This window comes from Linderina pennispora (assembly GCF_002104995.1).
Source record: "Linderina pennispora strain ATCC 12442 chromosome Unknown DL89scaffold_3, whole genome shotgun sequence".
Taxonomy (NCBI): Eukaryota; Fungi; Kickxellomycota; class Kickxellomycetes; order Kickxellales; family Kickxellaceae; genus Linderina; species Linderina pennispora.
Window position 1 is genome coordinate 953,374 of NW_024468251.1, and position 24,373 is coordinate 977,746.

The 24,373-nt window shown below is 57.9% G+C and overlaps 10 protein-coding genes across 10 annotated transcripts; 2 read left to right on the forward strand and 8 right to left on the reverse strand.

The window, feature by feature from the left end:
• Positions 1–635: 635 nt before the first annotated feature.
• On the reverse strand, positions 636–2,411 carry DL89DRAFT_109581 (uncharacterized protein). The gene has a single exon (XM_040883087.1). The coding sequence runs from the start codon at positions 1,923–1,925 to the stop codon at positions 975–977; it is 951 nt and encodes a 316-aa protein (XP_040745591.1). The 5' UTR covers positions 1,926–2,411; the 3' UTR covers positions 636–974.
• Positions 2,412–6,434: 4,023 nt separating this feature from the next.
• On the reverse strand, positions 6,435–7,877 carry DL89DRAFT_277665 (glutathione-disulfide reductase; the record flags this gene model as incomplete). The annotated part of the gene is made up of 5 exons (XM_040889457.1): positions 6,435–6,502; positions 6,531–7,239; positions 7,280–7,320; positions 7,349–7,747; positions 7,770–7,877. 5 exons carry the CDS (start codon positions 7,875–7,877, stop codon positions 6,482–6,484), a joined length of 1,278 nt encoding a protein of 425 aa, XP_040745592.1. The 3' UTR covers positions 6,435–6,481.
• A 277-nt stretch (positions 7,878–8,154) lies between these two features.
• On the reverse strand, positions 8,155–9,456 carry DL89DRAFT_274279 (P-loop containing nucleoside triphosphate hydrolase protein; the record flags this gene model as incomplete). Its single annotated transcript, XM_040889169.1, is given in 4 exon segments — positions 8,155–8,367; positions 8,399–8,953; positions 8,979–9,209; positions 9,229–9,456. 4 exon segments carry the CDS (start codon positions 9,454–9,456, stop codon positions 8,155–8,157), a joined length of 1,227 nt encoding a protein of 408 aa, XP_040745593.1.
• A 2,606-nt stretch (positions 9,457–12,062) lies between these two features.
• DL89DRAFT_291391 (uncharacterized protein) lies at positions 12,063–12,641 on the reverse strand (the record flags this gene model as incomplete). Its single annotated transcript, XM_040890193.1, has 1 exon — positions 12,063–12,641. The coding sequence occupies one exon, from the start codon at positions 12,639–12,641 to the stop codon at positions 12,063–12,065; it is 579 nt and encodes a 192-aa protein (XP_040745594.1).
• A 691-nt stretch (positions 12,642–13,332) lies between these two features.
• Positions 13,333–14,185, forward strand: DL89DRAFT_321266 (uncharacterized protein; the record flags this gene model as incomplete). Its single annotated transcript, XM_040891270.1, has 2 exons — positions 13,333–13,787; positions 13,849–14,185. Exons 1-2 carry the CDS (start codon positions 13,375–13,377, stop codon positions 14,183–14,185), a joined length of 750 nt encoding a protein of 249 aa, XP_040745595.1. The 5' UTR covers positions 13,333–13,374.
• A 208-nt stretch (positions 14,186–14,393) lies between these two features.
• DL89DRAFT_274280 (DEAD-domain-containing protein) lies at positions 14,394–17,108 on the reverse strand (the record flags this gene model as incomplete). The annotated part of the gene is made up of 3 exons (XM_040889170.1): positions 14,394–15,005; positions 16,312–16,805; positions 16,871–17,108. 3 exons carry the CDS (start codon positions 17,106–17,108, stop codon positions 14,394–14,396), a joined length of 1,344 nt encoding a protein of 447 aa, XP_040745596.1.
• Positions 17,109–17,721: 613 nt separating this feature from the next.
• DL89DRAFT_221270 (PLP-dependent transferase) lies at positions 17,722–19,551 on the reverse strand (the record flags this gene model as incomplete). The annotated part of the gene is made up of 1 exon (XM_040884510.1): positions 17,722–19,551. One exon carries the CDS (start codon positions 19,549–19,551, stop codon positions 17,722–17,724), a length of 1,830 nt encoding a protein of 609 aa, XP_040745597.1.
• Positions 19,552–19,949: 398 nt separating this feature from the next.
• DL89DRAFT_274287 (uncharacterized protein) lies at positions 19,950–21,502 on the forward strand (the record flags this gene model as incomplete). Its single annotated transcript, XM_040889172.1, has 4 exons — positions 19,950–20,037; positions 20,112–20,235; positions 20,256–20,382; positions 20,411–21,502. The coding sequence occupies 4 exons, from the start codon at positions 19,950–19,952 to the stop codon at positions 21,500–21,502; spliced, it is 1,431 nt and encodes a 476-aa protein (XP_040745598.1).
• An 88-nt stretch (positions 21,503–21,590) lies between these two features.
• On the reverse strand, positions 21,591–21,956 carry DL89DRAFT_291396 (uncharacterized protein; the record flags this gene model as incomplete). The annotated part of the gene is made up of 3 exons (XM_040890194.1): positions 21,591–21,635; positions 21,668–21,796; positions 21,837–21,956. The coding sequence occupies 3 exons, from the start codon at positions 21,954–21,956 to the stop codon at positions 21,591–21,593; spliced, it is 294 nt and encodes a 97-aa protein (XP_040745599.1).
• A 254-nt stretch (positions 21,957–22,210) lies between these two features.
• Positions 22,211–23,542, reverse strand: DL89DRAFT_274288 (SAICAR synthase-like protein; the record flags this gene model as incomplete). The annotated part of the gene is made up of 4 exons (XM_040889173.1): positions 22,211–22,501; positions 22,561–22,610; positions 22,641–23,050; positions 23,076–23,542. The coding sequence occupies 4 exons, from the start codon at positions 23,540–23,542 to the stop codon at positions 22,211–22,213; spliced, it is 1,218 nt and encodes a 405-aa protein (XP_040745600.1).
• Between the last annotated feature and the right edge of the window lie 831 nt (positions 23,543–24,373).

Genomic DNA, 24,373 nt, shown 5'->3' on the forward strand with positions numbered 1-24,373 from the left:
ACGTCGCATGCTTCGACCACACGCTTGGCGGCGATGTGCAGCGCCATGGTGGTGTGGTTCAGCGCCTGCAGCGACTCGCCCACCTGCACCAGCACGTGCAGGATGCGCTCAGGCAGCGGCGGGGTGATCAAGCTCGACTCGGCATCCGACGCTGGGAACTCGGGGTCGTCCAGCGGCTCGGCCGCGCCGCCGGTAAGTCGGTGCGCCAGCTCAGCAAAGTCCTGCGTGGCTAGCCACCAGCAGCCCGACGTTCTCGCTGACCTGCGTGCGTGTAGTCCGCATGCCCACCATGGACGACGCGACTAGCGACGCCGGGCCGGTCTCCAGTGCCGTTTCGTCGTCACTGGCTGCCGCACCCACCACCGCCGCACTGAACGCGTCAAAGTCATCGACAACCTGCAGGAACACCGCCAGCGCCGCCACCAGGCCCTTGGCATACGCGATCAGTCGCGCATCAGCCGCCGCGCGCATGTAGCTGACCGAGCCGCGGTGCGGCACCGGCCCACGACCCGGCGAGACCGGCATGTCGCCGCTCGACTCGTCGCTGTAGAAGCGCTCGACCTTACGCAGGTACCGGTCGAAGGCCAGAATCACACGCGCCAGCTCGCGCGCTCCGTCGTCCAGCTGCAGCAGCACATCAGCTGTCGCCGATGCGCCGTCCAGTGCCGACGCGCTGCCGTCGTCCAGCGCTCCTGCATACGTCGCGCGGCTGTGGTTGCGCTGGTGGATGCTCGGCCAGGTGCTGGCGCAGCCGCTGGCGGATGCCTGTCTCGTCCCTGCCGAACAGTGAGCTGGCCGCTACCGGTTCACCCACAGAGCCGTCGGTGCGGTCCTTAACCAGTGTAGTAGCACCCGTGTGCTCGTCACGCACCACCGTGCTAGCCCGACGTCCGTGGCCTGGCGCTGCGCCCGTCTGTGTCACGGACAGTCCGCGCAGACGCCCGGCAGCCTCCGGCGCAATGCCCGGCAAAAAGTCAATCTGTTCGTCGGCCGCCGCCGGTGCGCGCAGAGGGATCCCAGCGCTCTCGGCCTCGACGATGAACCGGCGCACTGCGCGCACCAGCCCGGCAACGTCGGCATGGACGGCATCGGCGGCATCGGGCGGCGGCCACACTGTGGCGGCCACCTTGGCCGACAGCGTCAGCGCGCAGACGCCGTGAGTGATGGCGCGGTGGTGCTCGCGCAGCAGCCGGTGCGTGCGGAACGCCGGCCCGTCGTGCGCCGGCCCACCCGCCGATGCCAGCAGAAGCCGCTTGACTGCTGCCACTGCCTGGGCCACCAGCGGCAAGAACTCGTGTTTGGCGCCCGCGCCCACCGCTGCCGCCAGATTGAAGGCCGCCGCCGAGACGCCTGCAGACAGCTGCTCCCAGGCGCCGCCGCCCGCCGCCAGCCCCTGGCCGCTGCGGTGCGACAGCGAGCGCTGGTGCGAGCGCCCGCCGCCCTCGCGTGCCTGCCCCATCAGCAGTCGACACATGCACCAGCGTGATCTCGTCGCCGATCAGCTCCAGCGCCGGACTCCGCCGGTCTGCATCCGCTGCCGCTCCATCGTCGTCCACCGTCCACGCGGTTCTGTCGGTGAAGATATTGCAGTAGTACGTCCGCCCGTCCATCGTCATGCGGCTCTCCCACTGCGCCATGCGCGGCTCCGCGTCGCCGCTCACCTGCGGTGTCTTGAGGCTGTGGCCGCTGCCTGCCACGCTTGCTGCCTGCTGCGTCGCCACCACGGCTCCGCTGCTGGTACTTTGCACTGGCTCACTTGGCTCGTTGTCCTCGGCAATGGGGTTGTACGGAATCGAGGCGCGCCGGTTCATGCGCAGCCTCGGCGGCACCGCTGATGCCACGCCTGGCGAGCCATCTACAATCGCAATAGATCCACGCCGGTAGATACTCTCGTTAGCTGCCGCTGTCAGTAGCGAATGGTCCATGCCCTGGATTGCCCCCACCTCGACCGGCGCCGCCCCGTCGTGCTGAGCCCGCAAAGCGTTGCTCGTACCTGGAGACGTTGGCACCACAGCCTGCTCTTCCACCACTTCCTGTTGCTGCTGTTGCTGCTGCTGTTGCTGCTGCTGCTGCTGCTGCTGCTGTTGCTGCTGTTGCTGTTGCTGTTGGCTGCATGAGCATTCGTTGCTGCAGCAGGACCTGCACCTGCTCAGGCGACAGGAGCTCGACGTAGTTTGACGGGAACCATCCGCGGTTCTCGCCGCTGACTCCGTTCCACCACCCCGACTCCAGCCGCGCAAGCACTTCGATTACGTCGCCACGACTAAACGACAGCCCGCTGGTCTCTTGGCTCGTGAAATCGTACACTGCTCGAACAAAGAACGACATCAGTTCCTGTTACTCTGCGGGGCTCTGCGTATCCAATAAATGAACCTCAAAAAGGCTGCTTTTGCTGAGGTTTGCTATATAAGAAAATTGCCCCCCTGGGCTCGTCACACGTTGTAGAAGAGTGCGGTATTAATAAAAGTGGGCTCTGCAAACAACCAGCGCTGATAAACGGCTTTGCTTTGTATGTGCGTGTGCCAGATAAGAGCCGAGCAGATTGTTGAAGTAGTCTCCCGAGAATGATATATATAATGCTACTATGAGCTAAAATACGACGCTGAAAGAAAGAGCGGGAAATACGAAACAGAAAACAACTGAGGAACGGAGGAAGCAAGGAAAGCAGAAAAGGGCACAGGGATATGGAGGAAGCGAAAAATATAAAGTGAGGCCCAATTGATACAAAGCCATTAATGGAAGCCGATAGGCCGACAGTTTAACCCGAGCCTCCTCTTTTATTAGCACCGGGGGTTTCGCTCTTCTCTCGCCTTCGCCTCGTCCCATGCTGAATCTGGAAGGCAGCCAGAGGGACGACCCGCTGCAGCCAGCTTTTTCGCCTCAAAAGACTATGCCCAGATGGCAGCAAAAAACACACCCGTTTCCTCTCTTGCAATTTCGGTTTGTTTTCGCTACCACCAAGAAAGAAAAGGGATCAACAGCCCGCCTGCAATACCACGGATCTGCATGAGGTTTTTTTTCGCGCTGCTCTTTCTCAAACACTGCTGCAAATTGGTGCTGGATTGCGCCTCTCCACACTGGCTCCTCGTTCCAAGGGAAGGGGATCTGGGGAAGGGGCGGCAAAGGACCCAGCTCACATGCTGGAAAAGACTCTTTCTCGCACTGCGCTGGCGTTCAGCAAGAGAGCCAGCACAATGCATGTTTATACATGGCTCCCTAGTGCAAAGCGTATTTGGGACCTGACGCAATGGTAGAAAAAAAGAGCTGCATTGTTTTCCCAAGCTCAGGCTTCATCTGTTTGTTGTCGTGTAAAGAATTCGACATGGCTGGGAGCAGCTCGCATCATCACCATCATCATCAAGAACCAGGGAGGCACGAATGAGGGGCGGGCTACCAGACGGTAGAAACATTGAGGGAGAAAAAAGTAGTGCATCCGGGAACATGTATGCGGAACTCGACCCCACAGTCAGTCTCCACCTCCCCCAGATGCCCACAGTGACCAAAGGGGTCGTGACAGCTGCAGTAGCATCGCCAGAACCAGTGCAAATAAGCGCGACATACCTTGTGTTCCCTTGTAGGCGTGATATCGGGACAGGTGCTTCTCTCACTCAACAGAGTTCCAAGGTGATACCAGTGAAAATATATCCACGCTGTGTGCGACTGATAGGCTGCGAGTAAAATATACCGAGGATACCTAAAAGTCTGACAACGGGATGCACAGGGAATTCGAAAGGGAGATGTGTAAATTAAAGGGAGAAGAGGAATAAGAAATAGACACGCTAGAAGAAGGGACAGGAAACAGCACACTTTTGTCTGCGAGACCGCGAGATTGCCAATATACACGGCCTGTTGTTGACGGTTTTCTGTTGCAGGTTTCTCTGGCTGGTTTTCGGGCGTACATGTCCAGACCAGGCAGGCGCAGAGCCTCTTCTCGTGCCCGACTATTGCCGTGGGCTGAACAAGATCTGCATGCTGTATTTTGTAAGAAAACAGAAGACAGGCTACGCTTTGCCACCTGGCACGCTGCGAAACAGCGGCCGCGCCCACTCACACGCAGCCTTGAGATCGCCAGCCACCGCGACAGCCGACGATCTGCCGGCACCCGCCGATTTTCCAGCCTTTTGATCCCCAAGCACCTTGCCAGCTGCCAGCACTGCATTGGCCAGCGCCCACGCACTGCCCACGGCCGCCGCCGGGTCTGCCACGCTGTCGCCCAGAGACTGGGCAAACTTCGCCCAGCACCCGGCCCCGCCGTCCCTGGCAAAGCTCGCCAGCAGCGCATGCACCAGCAGCCCCAACGCATCAGTGCTTGCAAAGTCATACGGCAGGCCATTGCGCAGCTCGCACAGCTTGCCAACCAGCGCCTGCGACAGCTCGGGCTCCCCCAGCGCCTGCACCGCCATGGCCGACTCCAGCACATTCAGCGATGTCTTCTGCGCCAGCCGCGCCGCGCTGCTGAATGCCAGCAGATCCCGGTTATACCGCACCTTCAGCTGGCCCTGGCGGCCCGCCAGCGGCAGCAGCGATGCGATGCGCGAGAGTAGCCGGATGTGCTTCTGCTGCGCAGCATTGGTGCCAGCTGGCGTCTGCGCGTCCTCGTACGCAACGACTCCACTTGCTGCCCGACAAGCAGCCCCTGGTCGAGCAGGACCACAGCGACCACAACCGCCCACTGCGTGGCAGCGGTGCTTTGCTCCGGCAGTGCCTGCAGACCGGCCAGCAGAGCCCGTCCCAGCTGCGTGAGCTTGCCGTCCGCCCGGCTGATGAACCCCAGCAGCGCCAGCGTCGACACGAAAGCATCGGTGGTGAGACTCGGCGCTAGCCGTCTTCTGTGCCTTGGGATCAGCACTGACAAACGACGATGTCTCGGCGCTGCGCTGCAAAATGGCTGCCAGATCAGTCCCCATATCGCCTGCCGACGTGCGCGCCAGCGACGCGCCGATGGGCTTGTGGCCAGGCACCGGGCTGACGTCGTGCAGCAGCATCTCGTTGGCCGGATCGAACCACGTCGACATGGAAATCTTTGCGCTGGCGGAAGAAGGGGCCCAGCGCGCTGCACAGCACATCCAGACTGGCCGTGGCCGATCGGCGCATCCACTGCGACACAAACCCATGAATCTCGCTCGACTCGCCATTGTCCAGCGGCAGGAACTCTAGCCAAGACCCGTATACCAGCACATTGAGCGTCTGCGGGTGGATCACGCCGCGCGCCAGCAGCTGGTACACTATGTTCGGGAACCGGTACCCGATGATGTCATGTAGGTCATTGGGCGCATACTCGGCATTGAGCGGGGCCACAGAGCCATCCAGCTGCAGCACAATATGGTAGCGGATGGCGGCATGGGTGCGGCAGTACAGGTCAGGCGTAGTTCAGCGGCTTGACCTGCGGATGGTCAGAATATGCCTGGACGGTTGCGAACCCGCCGCGGTAGTACCGCACCGCATCGACGGCCGACCGGAATGTAAAGCCCATCTCGGTCGTCAGCGGCGGCAGCGTCGGGCACCCCTCGACGCCAGCCAGCACACACGCATCCAGAAGATGCTCGAACGGCAGGTTGAAGTTTGTCAGCAGGCTGTCGCGCAGCACCCATGTGAACGTGCCCTTTCGCCGCGTTAACCGCCGTGACCACGCGGTCCACATCATACATGATGATCTCTGTCGACGAGTATACTGCGTGGATCGGCTGCGTCTTGTGCTTGACCAGGTACGCCAGCTGCGCCCACGCCGAATACGGCGCACGCATGCACTCCGCCCCCAGCCTCTGCAGCACATGCATCACATACGGAACCATGTCGGCCTGTGCCGGGATCCCCGCTGTGCTCCACCCGTACATTGCCTGCTCCTGGTGTCCCTTCCAGTAGTGCAGCCCACGCCTCGTTGCGCTGCTCGCTGCGCCGGTCGTCGCGCAGGTTCGGCCGGTTGTCCTTGCGGCTGATCGCCAGCCCAGAGAACACAAACACCGGCGTGATCTTGTGTCGGCTGTAAAACTCGAGCTCATTGCTGATTGCATTCTCCAGCGCCTGCGGCACCCCGCCGATTGCTGTGGGCTCGCCCGAGCGCACATCCGACAGCAATAGCCGCAGCCAGTTGTGGCCCTCGATTCCTAGCCGCGTGCTATTGAGCGCGCTGAGCCGCGTCTCCTGGAGGAGACTGGCCTGCTGCAGGTAAACTACAAGGTATCGTGTGGTTTAGTTGTCTGGAAGACTGGTTCAAAATACCGCCCTGGCCGGGATGTGAATTCAGCAGTGCATCTGCAGCACCCCCACGCGAAATGACGCCCTACCACAGTACCATCGAAATCCGCGAATTGGCATGGTGGTAGTGTAATTGTGGAAAGCAAAAGAGATAGCAGGCTGCGTGATAGTAAAGGATATAAACGTGTGGAGAAGAAGAACGCTTTGCACAAAGAGAAACCCGAACCCGGGGGTGTCATAATCCAGCTAACGGGAATTATATTCAGCAGACACAATAAAAAGTCGCTTAGCGCATGGTCACAATCTCCTCGGCCGCTGGTCGGGTGGATGGCCACGCAGCTATCAAAGTCCTTCTTGGTCGCGCCCATCTTGACGGCGACGCCGAATCCCTGGAGGATCTCGTCGCACCCGCGGCCGATGATGTGCAGGCCAACGACCTTCTCGTCGGCGCCCGCCACCACCAGCTTCATGGCCGTCGGCGGCTTGTACGGCGTCATGGCATTGTACATGTTGGTGAACCGCGTGCGGTACTCCTTGATGTTCTCAGCGCCATACTTGGCCTTGGCCTCCTCCCCCGACAGCCCAATGGTACCGGCCGTAGGGTGTCCAAAGATCACAGTCGGGATGTTGACGTAGTCGAGCTTCGACGTGGCGAACTGCGAGCCGCCGAACAGACGGTCGGCCAGACGACGCCCGGCAGCAATGGCCACCGGCGTCAGCTCGGACTTGCCAAACACATCGCCAAGCGAGTAGATGCCACCAGCGCCGGTGTTCTGGTACTCGTCGGCCACAATGTGTCCCGTCTTGTTCAGCTCGATACCCGGCACTGCCGCCAGGTTCAGGCTCTCGGTGTTGGGCTTGCGGCCAACGGCCCACAGCACGCAGTCGTATGCGTCTGACGAGTTGCCAGCGCCCTTGGTGCTCCAGCTGAGCTCCAGCGGCAGCTCGGCGCCCGCATTCTTCTTGACGCCCAGCACCTGCGAGTCGTGCTCAAACTTGATCCCGATGCGCTTCATCTCCTCCAGCATCGTGTCGCCGATGATGCTGTCGTGATGGCGCAGGATATGTCGGCGTGCGCGTAAACACCGTCACGTCGCTGCCCAGCGTCTTGAAGATTCCGGCGAGCTCAATGCCAATGATAGCCGGAGCCAACCACCGCCACCTTCTTGGGCTGCGTCTCCAGCTCAAAGAAGCCGTCGCTGTCAATGCCCAGCTCGGCGCCCTCGACGCCCGGAATCACTGGCCGACCGCCCGTTGCAATCAGAATGTGCTTGGCTGTCAGCACGCTGTCGTTCACCTTCACCTCGGTGTCGCTGATGAAGCTGGCCATGCCCTCGACGTACTCGACCTTGTCCTTGGTCACGTTCGCCTCGTAGATCCCGTTCAGTCGCTTGACGTACGCATCGCGCGCGTTCTTCAGGAATCCCCAGTCGAACGACGGGCTGCCTACAGTGATGCCGTAGTGCTTGGCGTCCTCAATCGCCTCGATGATGCTGGCCCCGTTGAACATCACCTTCTTGGGAACACAGCCCACGTTGACGACATGTGCCGCCTAGCCGTCCGCTGCCCTCGACCAGCGCGACCTTGGCGCCGTACGAGGCTGCACGACGGGCACAGGCAAGCCCGCCGCTACCGCCGCCGATGACGATGAAGTCGAAGAGTTTGGTTGCAAGGGGTGACATTTTTTTTAAAACTAAAGCTAAAGAGTGTGTGAATTCAGGTGGTGAACAAGTGAAAGAGCTCAGCTGGGCAGCAGTGCATTCAGTCAGCGCTTTTTTATATTCCTAGCCAGCCGCCCATGTAGCGCAGCCTGTTATCAGTGTAAAATATTTGGAGATCTACACGCCCCGCCCCTTCGATTACAAATGCATGCCTACTGGTACGCAAAAGTGGTGCCATCGGCCCACCGGACACACAGACCCTCGGGCAATTCCTGAACTCGGCTAGCCACACGCCGTATTAGTCAGTCGGGAGCCCGCTCGTGTCGTACTTTATGATGTTGTTCTTGCCGGCCACAATGACATCGTCTTCGCCCAGCTGGATATTGCCGACTGTCTCAGCTCCGAGGTAGTTCTGCGTGAGCTGGTTGTGCAGCTTGCCAGCGAACTCGCGCACTGTCATGCCCGGCCGTACCAGCACGCAGTCCTGGAAAGCCGCGCTGGAGCCGTCTGCCTGAAGCACCAAAGTTCGACAGGTTCTTGACCGGGAACACGGGCACAATGCCCAGCACCTCCACCGCACGGATAATCACATCCTGCACTCCCGACGAGCCGTACCGGAACAGCACCAGGTCGCGGATGTTCTCCAGTCGCCGCTTCGCCTTCTCGTCGGTGGGCTTGAGCTTGTACTCGTCGTCAGCATCATCCTCTTTGGTGATAAAGTCGTCGTCGCCCGTCTCATACCTGATGTACTTTTGCTGCGCCATCTTGCGCAAAAAGCACTCGCCCAGTGCTGACGTCAGCACGATGTTGTCCCCGCGCACCCCGTCCTTCACCGGCTGTCCGCGCGCCCCACTGTTGCCGTAGCGCCGCAGAATCGACGCTATTCCCTTGTCCGCATCAGGCATGTCGATCTTGTTCAGAGCCACAATCGTCGGGAACCGCTCGTCAAGGAACCCTGACACAAACTTCTCCAGCTGCTCGTCATCCCACTGCCCCAGGCCCTCCTTGATCTTCAGCTTGTCCATCGTGCGCTGCACTATGTCCTTGGATGTCCCGTATCCTGCTAGCTGCGCATGAAGCGTCTCCACCGCCGTCGCCTTGACTGCCAGGATGTCTGCGCACAGTCCCTGCCCATTTTTTGTGCAGGTTGTTGTAGATCCACGAATGCACCTCGCTACGCAACCACTGGATATCGTCAATGGGATCGTATCCCTTCGTTTCCTTGCCGTTCGAGTCTGTGGTTCCCGATGCATCCACCACATGGATCAGAACATCAGCATGCCGCAGATCGTCCAGGAACTGGTTGCCCAGGCCCTTGCCCTCTGACGCGCCAGGCACGAGCCCCGCCACGTCCTAGCAGCTTGATCGGCACAAACCGCTTGCCGTCCTTGCACCACCCATGCCGCGGCTTGCACCGGTCTGCCTTGTTGTACTTTTTGCACGGACAGTCCACCGGGTAGTATGCGATGCCCTGGTTTGGCTCGATCGTCGTGAACGGGAAATTGCCCACCTTCGCCGTCGCATCAGTCACCGCATTCAGAAACGACGATTTGCCTGCCGACGGCTTTCCAACGCACGCAATAACAAAACTAGTGCTCATTCTTCTTGGCGAGGAATTGTAGAGAAGATAAGCTGAAATTGAGGAGGAAAGCCTGGAAGAGAAGGCAAAAATGTGCTGCCCTGGCGACCGCAGCCGGAAGAGAAAAAATTATCAACCTAGCTTGAACCAATTAAATGGTGCTTCTGAATTCCTCTCCTGATTGATTTCAGCCCACTTTCGAGACCATGCGCGTGACCAGAGAACATGAAGTTAGTATCACGGTCTGTCGCTTGCAAGCAGTGGTAAGACTGGTTATTTGATAACACAAGCACGGATATCTCTGTGATCGACTTTGACAACGACTCCCAGCCATATGTCCTCCGCTATATGAGCATTTATCTACAGGCACCGCATTTAGTATGCCACGATGTACAGTGGCATCCCGTTGGTTTACTCATTGAATAAGCCCAATAGATAATCGTTTTCGACCCAATGTCATTTCGCCTCTCATCGGCCAAGCCTCTGCCATTCAGTTTCTCAAGCAGGTACCTGAGGTGTATAAGCATCATTGGACACAGCATGCAAAGCGCTATCACGTTTCTAATACCATTAAATAGTCTCCACACTTTGCTTACCAACCAGTTCACTTGCAAATAGATAATCGGTTGTGTGTCTAGATCCGGCTTCCACATATCTCTACTCGCCTCTACACTACCTACCATTTATCCATGTCCTGGAACATGTCAGGCAATATTTCCTGGTGGTTCCAGAGTCTCAACAAGGCAATCCGTGCCTTGCAGCACACTCACAAGCTCTAATTGATACGCTTGTGAGGTGTGTGGTGGAGCATTTGATGCAAGGAGTAAATGTACTTTGCACCTGTCACACACACTGCAGTAAGCCACGAGTCATCATTCCAACAGTATTGTTCTGGCGGTAGAGAAGCCTGGTCCGGACAGGGCTATCTGTCTATGTGGCAAGGAATATGCCATTTCTACTATTCTCTGCACACATGGATATACGTGTATTCTGCTATGGGATGAAGCTCTCCGAAGGATTTTAACCACGAGTCCAATGTCCGATACTGCCCAAACCTAAGCTACGCCTAAGAAAAATGATGTCCGGATACACTATTGGCAACACCAGTGATATACCAGTGAACCTGCCAGCTACCAGTTCTAGTCCAATGCCAACTACATCGGCCAACATGTGCCGGAAAGTATCATTTAACGTGTCATGCTTGTACTGGTTGTACCTCGTAATCAATGGACTTTGGAGACAAGCAATCCACTCGAGGTGGTTGGACTGTTTGTTCATCAGCCAACTGCTTTACTCATTTGTCGTATGTGCAAACAGGACTGTCCTTGGTTTCAATATTCCTGTGTATTTTGAGTGGCGTGCAGCCAGCACAGATCCATCTAGAGGTCATGTACCAGACGACATTGCTAAGCGGGTAATAGTTCAATACCTACTCACCCATCCGGCCAGAGTTCACACCTACAGCGATGCCAAACAATGGGCCGAATCGTGCAGAGGACAGCCTGTTCCGAAGCTTCCTTGTCGTACCTGCTATTACAGCACGCAAATGCACCGCTTGTGGATTTCTGGCACACAACCAACACCCAACGAAGGGCCATTTTGGATATGAACATAGAGAGCATCACCGAACTCTAATAAGGTTGATGTTCCTGCGCAGCATGTTCTCATTCTGCGGAAACTACGAAAGTTTATAGAGGGTTCGGATGACTAACACTCAGCCAACTCTGCAGGCTCCGATGAGGGGCAACACAGCAGGTTGCTGCGTGGGCTAAGGGGATTACTTGTGATACTCAGGAGCTGGCTGCTGGTGGCCATGTGGAACTCCAGTAGGATCTCTGGTAGTCTCCTGGAGGACTATGCCCTGTGTCAGGTTGCAGAGCGCGCTTGGAGATTGGACATTGTTCTTTTTCCAGTAAACTACCAGCAGGTCAGGATAAGCAACTGACAGCATCCTTTACTTAGGGCGTTACAAATACTAACGTGGCTCCCAGGCTCATTGTCCAGGTGACTTTAGGAAACACGCCTTCCTATGCCAATGGCCAGTAAAGACTCTGTTTCCTTCCCAGTCTCGATGTCCAGCTATACACCATAGCAAGGTGCTTGAAAGGCTAACGTGCAAAGCAGCTGTTGGAGGCTGTCTATCCCAAGTGCTCTGTACGTGAGATATAGCGTTCAGAAAGTGTTTTGGTCGACAAAGAGCAGCAGAGGAGCTCGGAGCGCAGATTCATGTGTACCATCAAATATGCTCAAAACCCACGCTAAACACCACCGAGAAGTGCATGGTGGTCAGATACTGCGTGAGGTGGTGGTGCCACCATGGCAACCCACAGGAGTAGGGCTTCGTCAGGGCCATCTCGCACCAGTACGTGCTGCCGCTGCTTTAGAGGGCGTATATGGCATTTGGTCGTTTTTAGATTCACCGGTCACAAAGCAGTTCTGCCACAGGAGAGTGCGACAGCGTTTGGTGAGCAGACATTGGTGGGGTGGCATGAGTCTACTCCGCTAGACAATTCCATTCATAGTCTCACATGTGCAAACCACAAGCCGCCTACCATGGCCAGCACCACATTTATGTAGTCGGCATCCATTAGCAAGAGCCCAGCAAGTATCGCATGGGTATATTCATTTCACTCAGCCTTCTTGTTCAAAAGATTCTCAACCGCCACGGCTGCCTCCTGCTGGAACTTGTCACCGGCAAATTCCCCATCCTCATAGAACCAGGTCGCGAACGGGCGCCTAACCTCGAGCGGCTTTGAATTAAACACAGGCGGATCCTGGCGGCCGCGAATCGGCCTTGTCGTCAGCGTCAGCCTGTACACCGGCTCGTTGCGCTTAGTCGATGAACCCGCCGACACAATATGGCCCTTGGCCTTGTTATACCCAACAAAGAACGTGTCGCGCTGCACCAAGTACGAGTAGAGAAGCGCCAGGCCCGATGTTATCGCATAGATGGACACGCTAATGTACGAGAACCACTTTGTCTGGCTGAAGGGGTACTTCCAGCTGTACGCAAAGTCGATAGCACAAAAGATTACTCCAACGTAGCCCAGGATAAGCTTTACGTCGGTGTGCGTGTGCATTTCGTCGTAGCCCTTGCTTTTGAGAAACTCCTTCAGCGAGTTGTCGCATGTCGTCTTCAGCTCGCTGAGGTTAGACGTGTTGACCACCACGCGGCCGCTGCTGTTTGTCTGCTGTGTCGCTGTCATTTGGAATTGTGATGAGAGGCAAGAAAATACCAAAGAAAACAAAACTTCCAAAATGTCAGAATAATAACGCACAACTGGAGAAGGCAGCGTCAGGCGGCTGAAAAACGATGTTGCGCTGGCGATTACTAGGCTGCGATTGCCTGGCACACGCTCAGTGGTCGAGCCAATACCTAGCACCAAATGCCCAGCTGGCAGCTCGGCTCGGCTCCTGATCAGAACCGGTAGTCTGAGGTTCATATTGCGTCACCACTGTCGCCTGGGGTGACTGGAGCAATTGATGATAGCAATTGATTATAGCAATATCTAGATGTCACCGGCTATTGGCAAGCTGCGGCGTCAGAGCCATTATTTCCGGCCGATTTTTGCAGCAGCCCTGACAGGGTTGCGTGGTGCTGAGCCCACAGTGCATCCAAAGCGCTCTGATACATACCAGCGCTATTTCTAGAGCGTCATGGCAGTAGCGCTACAGAGCAGACACCAGTGCTCCTGGGGCAAGCATCAGCGATATTAGCTCAAGCTAACGATTTATCACATACTTGCAATGTGAGGGTATATATCGAGCCTTGCAATGGACTGCGTGCGACATATCAACCGCAACATGGCCAGGGTTTGATGGCGCCCCGCAGCATCTATAAAATGATGCTGTGGCAAAAATCGATTGCACAGGACAGGCGTGCTTTCTTTATTCTTCCAGAACTTCATCACCTTGCGCCCTCTGCTTTACCCTTTGGAAATGGCTGACCCAGCTCGAAAGAATCACTACGAAACCTGCATTCCTAGCGGCATCATCCAAGAGGGAAAGTGCACTATTTTCACTAACAAGTACTACCCGCCGTCCCGCTGCGCCGTCATTGCGCTTGCACTGCTAGATATTCCACATATTGAAGTCAAGATCCCGTCATTTGCGCCACCGGCGTGGATGGATGCCTGCGTTTGGTGTAGCTTTTGCCCCCGCGAGTACCCGTACCTATATGTTCCTCAGCAGCGCGCGCAAGCAGCGCCAATGCACATCCCTGGCACCATGGGTGTTCTGCATTACCTGAATACGGCTACTAATCGCTTGCCGTTTCCACTCCATCCAAACGACCACCAGCACTTGGGGCGGTTCCTCGGGAGTCTGCTGGCAATGTACAGCTACACGCTGCGGTTGATTACAGACATGGTCTATCAACCATGGCGGACTGGCCGGCATATTATATTTGCGCAGCCGCCTGTGGCAATGGGTGCGGACTATCGACAACCTCTTGCGCGCAGCCGATGCACACAACACAGGCCCAGCATATGGAGGATCAGAGTACATTGGCGTGGCAGAGATTGCTGGGCTGGTGTACACTGGCCCACTGCATCTGCTTGGAAACAGATTTGGGCTGGAGCCGCCGCGCACACAAGAGTTTAACAGATACTACCGCTGGCGCGACTTCGGCATGGGGCATCCGCTGCTCTCTGCGCTGACGACTTCTACCGAAAGCATGCTACAGGATGGGGATTGCATGAACGACATCAGACAGTACGCCAGCGGCAATGTCATTCCAGCTGCACGTTAGAATGCGATGTTGTGAGCAATATATTTATTCCCAACGTGTATGCGCACCCCAGCGTATGCAGGATGCGCCCGTAGAACAAATATTTTGGCGCCGTCATATGCGAATCAGGTGGTGGGTTGGCGGGCTTGAGGAAAGGGATGAATATTGTCATCAAAAGCGGGAAGGGGATGAGACGGATGAGGTGTCGTTAAAGCACAGCACGTCATGCCTAGTGGTGCTGGGGACCGCCGCCATAGCTGTTGTGGTGGCCCGGAGGACCCTGGCGCTGCTGATCGCGCTGCAGGCCCGGAGGAGGCACGGGGCCGTGGGCGTTGCTGTTGGCAGCCGCAGGGAGCTGGCGCTGCTGGGGCGGCTCGTCCATGGCGCTGGGGGCAACATACAGGCGCTTATCGATGACGGGCGGGATGGGCTGGATCTCGGTGCCCAGCTCCTGCTCAATCTTGTACAGGTTGAAGCGGTCCTCGTATGTGATCAGGTTAATGGCCAAGCCGAGGTGGCCAAAGCGGCCCGAGCGACCGATGCGGTGGAGGTAGGTCTCCGAGTTCTTGGGGAAGTCAAAGTTGATGACCACGTTAACAGCCTGGATGTCGATACCACGGGTGAGCAGGTCCGAGCACACCAGGTTACGGCAGGCGCCGTTGCGGAAGTCGTGGAAGACCCGGTTGCGGTGCGACTGCAGCATGCGGGCGTGGCTGTAGAAGCACGAGTAGCCGAGGTCGGTGATCTTCTTAGCCAGCAGCTCGACACGGTTGGTCGAGTTACAGAAGATAATGGACTGGTTGATCTGCAGCTTCGAGAAGAGAGTGTTGAGGCAGTTTCCCTGAATGGTGGGCAGTGATGCGCGCGTTACAACCTGGGTCTTCGAGTCCAGGAGAGCGCGGCGCACAACCACGAATCCGCTCGGCATTGTCGCACACCACGACGCGTCAGTGCGGCAAGTGTACTTGACATCGCTGCGGTGCTTCGACTGCCGTGGGTGGCAGCGGGTCGGCCATATAGTCCACCGCCCACTGGTCAAGGGCTGGCCACCGCAGTGGCATCGCCTTCAGAGGACGCTGGCGAGCTGGCACCGCGAACCAGACGGAAGGACGAGGAGTAGCCGGCATGTAGCGCCAGAGTCTGCAGCTCGTCACGGAAACGCGCTGAGGAGGTGTAAGGTGGTGCCCGACTTCGACTTGGTAGAGGAGCCTTCCGACCCGCCAGCCTTGCACAGCCCAGGAGAGAATGGCGCGTGCGTGCCCTGCTTGGAACGCGCCGGACCAGACCCAGCTCCAAAGACGCTTGGCGCCATCCGTGTTCTCAGTCTTGTCAGCACCAGACTGGCCAGCGAAATAGCCAGTCCAGGCAGGGTTTTTGATCTGGTAGTGGTGCTGGTCGACCACCTCGTCGTGCCAGCCGACAACGTCCTCTCCCATCTCGAGGCTGAGCGTCTCCAGACGCTCCTCGATCCACTTCTGGTCTGCAGGCTTGCGCACGGTAAGCGTAATGGCCGACACCTCGTTGGCCGCGCCAGCATCCTGGATGGTACCCACACTGAGCCAGTAGCCGTACAGTTCCAAGAAAGCGTCCACCTGCTTCTCGGCAGCAATGCCAAGCTCACAAACAAGCTCGCGAATGAGTGGCAGGGCCGTAGCCTCGCTCACAGGCTCATCCGCAGCGCTGGACCCCTTGATGCCGTTTGCTGCATGCGCGAGGAAGCGCACAGCCGCATTCTCGGCGCCATCCACAATGGCATCTGCCTTGACCTTGGTGTAGCCCTTGCTTGTCCAGTCAACCTGCGAGTCGTCGGATGGAGTGGCATGGCCCAGCTGCACGTACATGTCATGTCCAGGCGTGGCCAGCACCGAGAGGGCGTGGCTCTGCTCAGAGCCAGAGTCCTCATCGGCATCGTACTTGTCTGCATCAGGGGACCAGCGCTTGGCCTCTGCAGCATTCGAGAACTCGACAAAGTCTTGGGTCTCAGTGGGGTTGTACACCAGCGCATTCGGCTTCTCGTACACAAGCGCCTTGGACGACACATCGTACGAGGCAAACAGGAGTGGGTCGCGTGTGGTCTCGGCCAGGCGCGTCTTGGCATCCTCATAGAACATCCAGCCCTCCGAAGTAAGCAGCTGGTGGTCAGATACGGGGAAGCAGTGGACCTTTTGGCGCTCTTCAACAAAAGCATAGTACTGGGTGACACCGCGCAGGGTTAGCTCGTCCATCAGGTTAATCTCGTAGGGCTTGTTCATGTGCTTGTCCTTGAAGCTCTTCACCACCAGCGGGAAGGTTGCCGAGTACAGCAGGATCTGGCGCTTCGGCGGGAAGAACGACAGCAGCTGCTCGATAACAGGCGTAAATTCGGGGCTGAGCAGCTTATCGGCCTCATCCATGATAAAGGTCTCGGCTTCGCTAAAGTCGGCTACGCCCTTGCCCGCCAGATCCAGCACGCGACCCGGGGTGCCAACCACAATGTGCACAGTGTCGCTTAACCGGATAATGTCGTCCTTGAGGGTGGTGCCACCGGTGGTCACCATGACCTGGACACCCATGTGCTTTCCCAGGGTCTTGCACACCTGCGACGTCTGCAGGGCCAGCTCACGGGTTGGCACCAGAATCAGGGCCTGGATCTTGGATACTGCTGTGTTGACCTTCTCCAGCGCGGGATAACGAACGCAGCAGTCTTTCCTGTGCCGTTCTTTGCACGAGCAAGGATATCGCGACCTGTCAGGGCAATCGGAATCGATTCCTCCTGGATTGGCGACGGGCGCTCGAAGCCGGCCTCGAAGATGCCCATGAGCAGCTCGCGCCGGAGGTAGTAGTCCTCAAACTCGTTGCCCTTGGTTGCCGTGACATCCTCGGTCTGGGGGCGCGTGTCCTTGGTCGGAAGATTCAGCGACTTCTTCCAGTCTTCGTTACTGTTCGGCAGATGCGAATTGGCCATCGTAAGCTAGTGTCGAAAAAGTGAAGAGAATACTTTGTAACGAAGGCTATAATACAACAGAAATAAAGGTAGGTGAAGGAGAGGAGAGCAGTGGGAATAAGAAATAGCGAGGCGCTCTGGCTATTGGGTTGGGAGAGCTAGTGCAGCAGCAGCAGCAGCAGAGAAAGAGACAAGGTGCGAAAGGTGGCTAGTGCTGCTTTGGAGAGTATAGGCGATGCAAAGAGCAGAAGGGCGTTTGAATTGGGCTCTCGCTTGAGATACCGTCTGCTGATTTTGTTGCTTGCTGGTGAGCTGAGATGCGTGGTCAAGTGTTCTAATCGAGCAGGCGTCAAAAATATAGATTTGGCCTGGCGTAGTGCGCGCTTGGTTTTTGCGGTGTTAATAAGAAAGTTAGAGAACAAAAGTAGCTGCGACAAAAGAAACGAGTCGAAAAAGTTCAGTTAAAATTCAATGAAAAAAGTGCGAGAAGAAGAGAGAGGGACGGCAAGCAAGCCGACACGCGTGCATGGAGTCATCATCAGTACTGGGCGCCTAGCAAAAAAAAAAAAAAAACCGAAAGTTGATGGTAAGCTCGCTTTCTGTGGGGAGTGGGCAAAATTTTCTAAAACTTTAGCTACTGTGAAGCCGGGGCTGGGATTGCGTCCAGTGCCGATTGGAACATGGCCAGCAGCTGGGGTCGGGGCTCGAGCCCGACGCTGACGCGCACCAGATCAGCGCGCACACCGTACTGGGCAGCCCATTCGAGCTCGGTGAAGTGGGCCAGGATGGTGTAGGGCGAGGCCAGCGTGAAGTTTGTTCCCAGCGATGGTCCCTTGCAGCAGAGCAGGTGATTGTAGAACGCCTTCGAAGCTTCCTCGCCACCGTGGAACACGACCGACAGCAGGCCGCCAAAGCCAGCGTCGGGCCCAGAGCGCTGGATCCTGGCATAGCACTCGGGGGTCGTGTACTTGGGGTAGTTCACCTGGTCGACCTTGTCGCTGGCGCGCAAAAGCTCAACCACGGCCAGCGCGTTGTCGTTGATCCTAGAAACGCGATACATAAAGTCACGCGAGTTGCGCTCCAGGAAAATGGCATCCTCGCACCACAGAAGATCCTCATACAGCGCGCCGAACGATGCCTTCAGAGAGCCGTAGAACGGCTGGCCCGGGTTCAGCACAATGCTGCCAGCCATGACGTTGCTGTCGCCGCTGAACACCTTAGTCAGGCTTGAGACCACAGCGTCGGCCCAGCTCAGCGCGTCGACATTGGCGATGCTGCCCAGCGTCTCGTCGACCACCAGTGCTGCGTTATACTTGTTGGCCAGAGCGCGCAGGCGCGGCAAATCTGCAGTCTTCAGCAGCGGGTTGCTCGGACATTCGGTAAAGATGGCCAGAATTGGGTCGTTTTCCTGGTGATGGCGCTCCAGGATCTGCTCGAGCTCCAGGTAATCGTCGCCCTCGCCATGGCCCAGGAAGTATGCGCCAGGACCAAACTTTTGCAAAATCTTGAGCGTATCAGTATACGGGAATCCAAAGCAGATGCTCTTTCCCTGGCGTACCTTCAGCAGCGCCTGGTGGGAGTGGAACACAGCGCTCATCCCCGTCGCCACAATGTAGACATCGTCAGAGCTCAATCCCACCGCCTTGCTGGCGCCTGCGTCCGCGCCATCTGCACGCGAATGCTCGCCCATGGCATCAGCAATGCGGCGCCGCAGTGCCTCCTTCATCTCCGCCGCATACTTGAGGTCAAAGTTGCGCCCAAAGCGCTCCTCCAGGTAGGTGTCGGCCTCGAGGGCAGCGTCAACTGATGGCAGGCCCTGTGCTACCGACCCACGGCTGTATCCGCTCTTGCTGCCGCGGCGCGCTGCGCTCGCTCCGTTCACTGCGGTGTACGGGCTGGTCGCCGACTCATACTCTTCGTTAATCCGCGCAATGTTCAAGCAATAGTCGGCCAAGCGCGCCGAGATTCCGTCGCCTGTGTGCTGCCAGTACTGCTTGGCCAGCGGGAACAAGTCTTCGGGGAAAAGCACGCAGTAGATGGTGACTGCGCTCTTCAATACCGAGCCCATGGTGTCAAGTGCCGCGGCCTGTTTGTTAATTGGCTCCACGACATGCTGGACAACCCGGACCTGGCCTTGGTGTGGCAGCGCGTAGGAATTGGCGCCCTGCTGCTTGGGTGCCTGGTCGTAGATGAACTGTACACAGCGGTCTGCGCATGCCTGGGAGGGGAACAGCATTGCAGTCTCGTTGGGCAGTGCGAAGCGGTCCTTGACATTGGCTACTAGTGCCTGGATGGGCATGGCGATAAAGAAGCGTGGGTATCCACTGACCATGCGGTTCACAACGCGAGGGTCACCCTTCTCGTAGTCGACATTGTCCTCCCATGTCGGAAGTGATACGGACACGGCATACTTTGTGTTGGGCGGTACGCTCTCGCCGAGGGGGACTTGGGGAATCAGTATCATTGGCAATTGAAGCGAAAAAGCCTTGTTTTATTTTGTGCAATGTGGGATTGGGGTGCGAGAAAGAAAAGATAAAGCTATGAGCAATTAGAAGCGCACACCAGGCATCTGGTGCCTTTTATAGTTTGCAAATAGGGGCATGGTACCAGCATTGATCAACCGTCAGTGCTGAAAATCACAATTGATTCGGCACGGGCTTGGCAGGGACTGATCAATCACGTAGCCTAGATCGGCGATTACTGACGTGGCCCAAAGCCCCTTCAGTTTCCAGAGGCAACGTATGCAGCCGAGCCGATGGCAGGGTGCAGTGCAGACATTTGACGCAAGCAGCTCTTCTTTGACATCGCTTTTTCACACATATTCCTAAATTTCACACCTTTTTTGAAATTCCCCGAGCACTAATGACGAACAACGAGGAGGCTGCATCGATGGAGGTTGAGCTGACTGAGGAGCAGAAGGTGGCCGAGGCCCAGCGCATTCTACGTGAAGGTAAAGATACTATGAGGGTGAGGTCCTTGCAATTTCGCAGCTGCACGCATGCGTACTGACCGCCATTTGGGTAGATCTCGTGCGCAATGTCAAATTCCTGGAGCGGGGGGCCAGCGAGTCAGAGGTGCACTATATCCACCGTGCGATGCGCACTACATTTGCTCTCCGGAAGCGCCTGGAGCACCGGTCCTGGGCAAGGTAGTTGCCGAGTACAGCAGCAGCGATAGCCCGGCCGTGGCCAAGGCGCTCGAGATTGCGGCAGCAGCCCTAGGCACCAGTGGCGGCAAGACTGAGGGCGAGGTGAAGGCGTGCGTGCCAGAGGTAGCCCTCTATTTTGGACTGCTGGTGCAGATGCACCTTTCTGGACACTAAGGAATATGCAAAGGGGTCGGAGCTCTCGCATGCGCTGATTGGGGTTGTGAACAGTGTGCAGCGGCGGACCGTCGACCCGATTGCGGGCCGCGTGTTCTTCTACTTTTCGCGATTCTACGAGGTCGGCAACTCGCTGGCCAACGCGCGGCCGACCCTGCTGAGCGCGCTGCAGACAGCAACCCTGACGGGTATGAAGGAGTCGCAGGCCACGCTGCTGACGCTGCTGCTGCGCAACTACATCTACTACAGGCTATATGAGCAGGCTGAGCGGCTGGCGGCGAAGACGGCGTTCCCGACAGACGCGCCTAACAGTGTGCTGGCGCGGTACCTGTACTACATGGGACGGATCGAGGCCGTGCAGCTCAACTACACGGTGGCGCACACACACCTGCTAGAGGCGACGCGCAAAGCTGCATCGAATGCGGCGACGGCCGGGTTCCAGCAGACGGTGCACAAGCTGTACGTGATTGTGGAGCTGCTGATGGGCAACATTCCGGAGCGCTCGCTGTTCCGGCAGGCGATCCTGAAGAAGCCGCTGCAGCCGTACCTGGAGCTGACGCAGGCGGTGCGCATCGGCGATCTGGCGCAGTTCCAGAGCGTGGTGGGCCAGTACCGCGACAAGTTCCTGCAGGACCAGGTGCTGGTGCTGATCCAGCGCCTGCGGCACAACGTGATCAAGGCAGGTATCCGCAGCATCAGCGCTGCGTACTCGCGGATCTCGCTGCGGGACATCTGCTACAAGCTGCACCTGGACAGCGAGGAGGACGCCGAGTACATTGTGGCCAAGGCAATCCGCGACGGCGTCATTGATGCGACGATTGACCATGAGAGGGGCTTTGTCAAGAGCTCAGAGATCCAGGATGTGTACAGCACCAGCGACCCGCAGCAGGCGTTCGACAAGCGCATTGCGTTCTGCCTGAACCTGCACAACGAGTCGGTGGTTGCCATGCGCTATCCGGGCAGGGATCACCGCAAGGACATTGCCGATGTCAACGATGCAGTCAGACGCGAGCGCGAGCTGGCACAGGAGCTGGCCAGCGAGGAGTTTGACGACGGAATGGACGACGACGACATGATGGACGATGGGCTCTAAGCATTTTCAAGTCGGTCCCTCGCTCTACCTTTTACATTTCTTTCTCAGTGTCTCTACTCTTTTAAAAAGCCATTCGGCCAAACAAGATCTATTGCTTCTTTGCCTTGCTGTCCTGCTCTCTGTCCTCAAGCTCCTCGATCCCATGCTGCGTAGACGAAGGCGGACCAGCACAAGGTTTGCTGCCACGACGGCTGCGATCGCCGATGCCGCTGTCTTCCCAGCAAACACGTACTTTAGCGTCATAAAGTACACCATGATGGGCATAATAAGCAAGAGCAGCGAGAATGCCACTAGCTTGCGCACGACATGCGACGGCACGCGCGGTGTGCCGGACAGCCAACCCGTCGTCGCCATCGGCGTCGCTGTCGCTGTCGCTGTCGCTGTCAGGCACGATTGCGGCTATCTCCGCGTTTGGGCTGCTCCTGCTTGTGCTGCCTGCGTTGCCGCGGCGCATTATCGGCAGGACTCTGCTTTGGCGGGCTGCTGCTGCTGCCTCTTGCTAGCTGATTTCCTTTGACTTTGGCATGGCTCCGAATTTGCAAGCGAAATGAGATGAGGCTGTTTTGAGAATTAGTGTAGAATAGAAAAGAGGCAGTGGGGCCAAGGCGGCTATAAAAGTGTAAAAGGTGTACAGGGTGGGGTGGGTGTGGTTGGCGAGGGGGTTAGATCATGCTGTGCTCGCGGCAGATCTCCTGGTACGTTGTGCGCTCAAACTGCTCGAGCAGCGGCAAGACGTCGGCCGAGTTGCCCGAGCGAGTTGACCATGAAGCGGAGGAAGCGCAGGCCGTACTTGCGCGGGTTCACCGCCGAGATCTCTCTGCCGTCGTGGACGATGGACTTGACAAAGTGCTCGGTGCGCTTGACCATGTTGTAGGGCGTCAGGATGTCGATGACACCCAGGTAGTAGATCAGCTGCGCCGGCTCGTCGCGCTCACTGGTCGACAGAATACCGCCGTCCTCGCGGTAGAACACCGAGTGGCGCAGCTCGCGGAACATCGACTGCGGCAGCGGCGGCGCCGAGCCCAGCGGCAACGCGTCCAGCGCGACGGGGTGCACACGCTGCACCTTGATCGCGGATGGTGTGCGCGCGCGTCAGCCGGTTCTGGCGCTGCACGTCAGTGGTCTGCGGGTCGAACACTGATAGCGTCGTGTCGCGCAGCTTGGAGGCTGTTGCCCTTTGTCAGGTCGTGGATGCCAACCAGCAGGCTGTAGTCCATGATGTTGAGCCTTATCAACAGCGTGACGTCCTCGATCAGCTGCTGCACAAACTCGCGCCGCTTGTGCGGCCCCAGGCGCAGGCGCTCGCCCATCTTGACCCAGTTCTTGTCCTTCATGCACGCGCGCGGCTTGGCTGCAGCCTCGGCGCTGAGCTCGCGGCCCAGCATCGAGCCCTTGAGGTCAAACTGCGCGTGGATGTCCTTGTTGGGCGGCAGGATGTTGCTCATGACAATAAAGTGCACCTTGCGGCCCTGCGGCAGCTTGATCCGGTGCAGTCCGTAGATCCGCGACAGCAGCGTGTTCGGGTGGTCGCGCACAAACTCAGTAGTACTGCGCCAGGATCCGCCGCATAAACTTGTGCTCCGTGTGGTGCACCGTCTTGATGATGAAGCGGTAGTCCTGCGAGTAGTAGAAGAACGAGCCCGACTTGCCCGACGACCCGACCTCGCTGAGGATGTACTTGTCCGTCAGCGACACCAGGTACTCCTCTGTCGACAGGTGGAACGCCTCGCGGATGCACCGGAAAACCCAGGGCGCGTAGTCCTTGAACTTGAAGTCGTAGCGCGACGACGGCGTCATCTCGTCACCCACAACGTCAAACGAGTACTTGTGTGCTGCCATGTAGTCCTCTGGGCGCACCGGCCGCGCGTCCTTGGACTCACACCGAGACACCGACACACGGATGCCAGTCAGCATATTGTACATCAGCACGTAGTTGACGTGGCCTGGCGCAATCTGCGTGCCGATCGGTATGAATGCCTGCACTGCCGACCGACGCCGCGACCCGCGCAGCGTCCGCTTCTCGTCGCGTGCGTGGGTCATGTCTGAGAAGTCACCCGTATTGCGCGGCGGCCGCATGTTGGTCGATGACCGTGACGCAGTTAGCATATCAATCTTGTCGCCGGCGACTGTGTTGCGCCTGGTCATCGGAACCCCGCGACCGGCTGAACGCATGAGGCCCTCGACGTCACCGTCGTACCCAGCCTCAATCTCTGGTCTGCGCGCGCGCTTCTCCGACTCGCGTGCCCTGCGCATGCTGCTGTGCGTGCTGGACCGGCCAAACGAGCGGTTCGATGCCCTCGACTCATCGTCAAAGGCGACATGGTTCGACATTGTGAGGGCCAGCTCAGTCATGCTCTGCTGCTGCTGCTGCTGCTGCAGTGCTATGTCTCGGCGCGTGGCCATCGTCCATGTCGTCCATGTCGTCGTCGCTGTACATACTCCGCCGAGCACGGCCAAAGTCGAACGAATTGGCGCGGTGCTCCGAGACTCAGGGAGTACTGTTTGCTGGCCTGACGACGCTGTGCCTCGGCCTGAGCGGCAACCAGGTCGCAGTCCGCTGCTACCGGCTCGTCGTCTGCCGATGACTCCTCGTACAGCTCGCTAGCAATGTCTGTCAGCGGCGACAGTGGCATCACCGCTGTTGCTGCTGCACCCACAGAGACTGGAGATCCGACACCGCTGAAGCCGTTCGAGGCTGCTACACCGTTGGCCGCCATGGCACCAGGGGCTACTGACCGCACATAATACTTTTCGGTGGTCACCGATGCGCGCACAGCCAGGCGCCGCCGCTGGCGCTCCGACATGTGCGACCCCTCGCTGTCACTGGGCTCGTTCCACGACGCACGGACTGACCTCGCTGATACTGCGTGC

Excerpts from the sequence above, each read along its gene's own strand:
- DL89DRAFT_109581 (XM_040883087.1), bottom strand. The coding sequence starts at position 1,925 with ATGGACCATTCGCTACTGACAGCGGCAGCTAACGAGAGTATCTACCGG.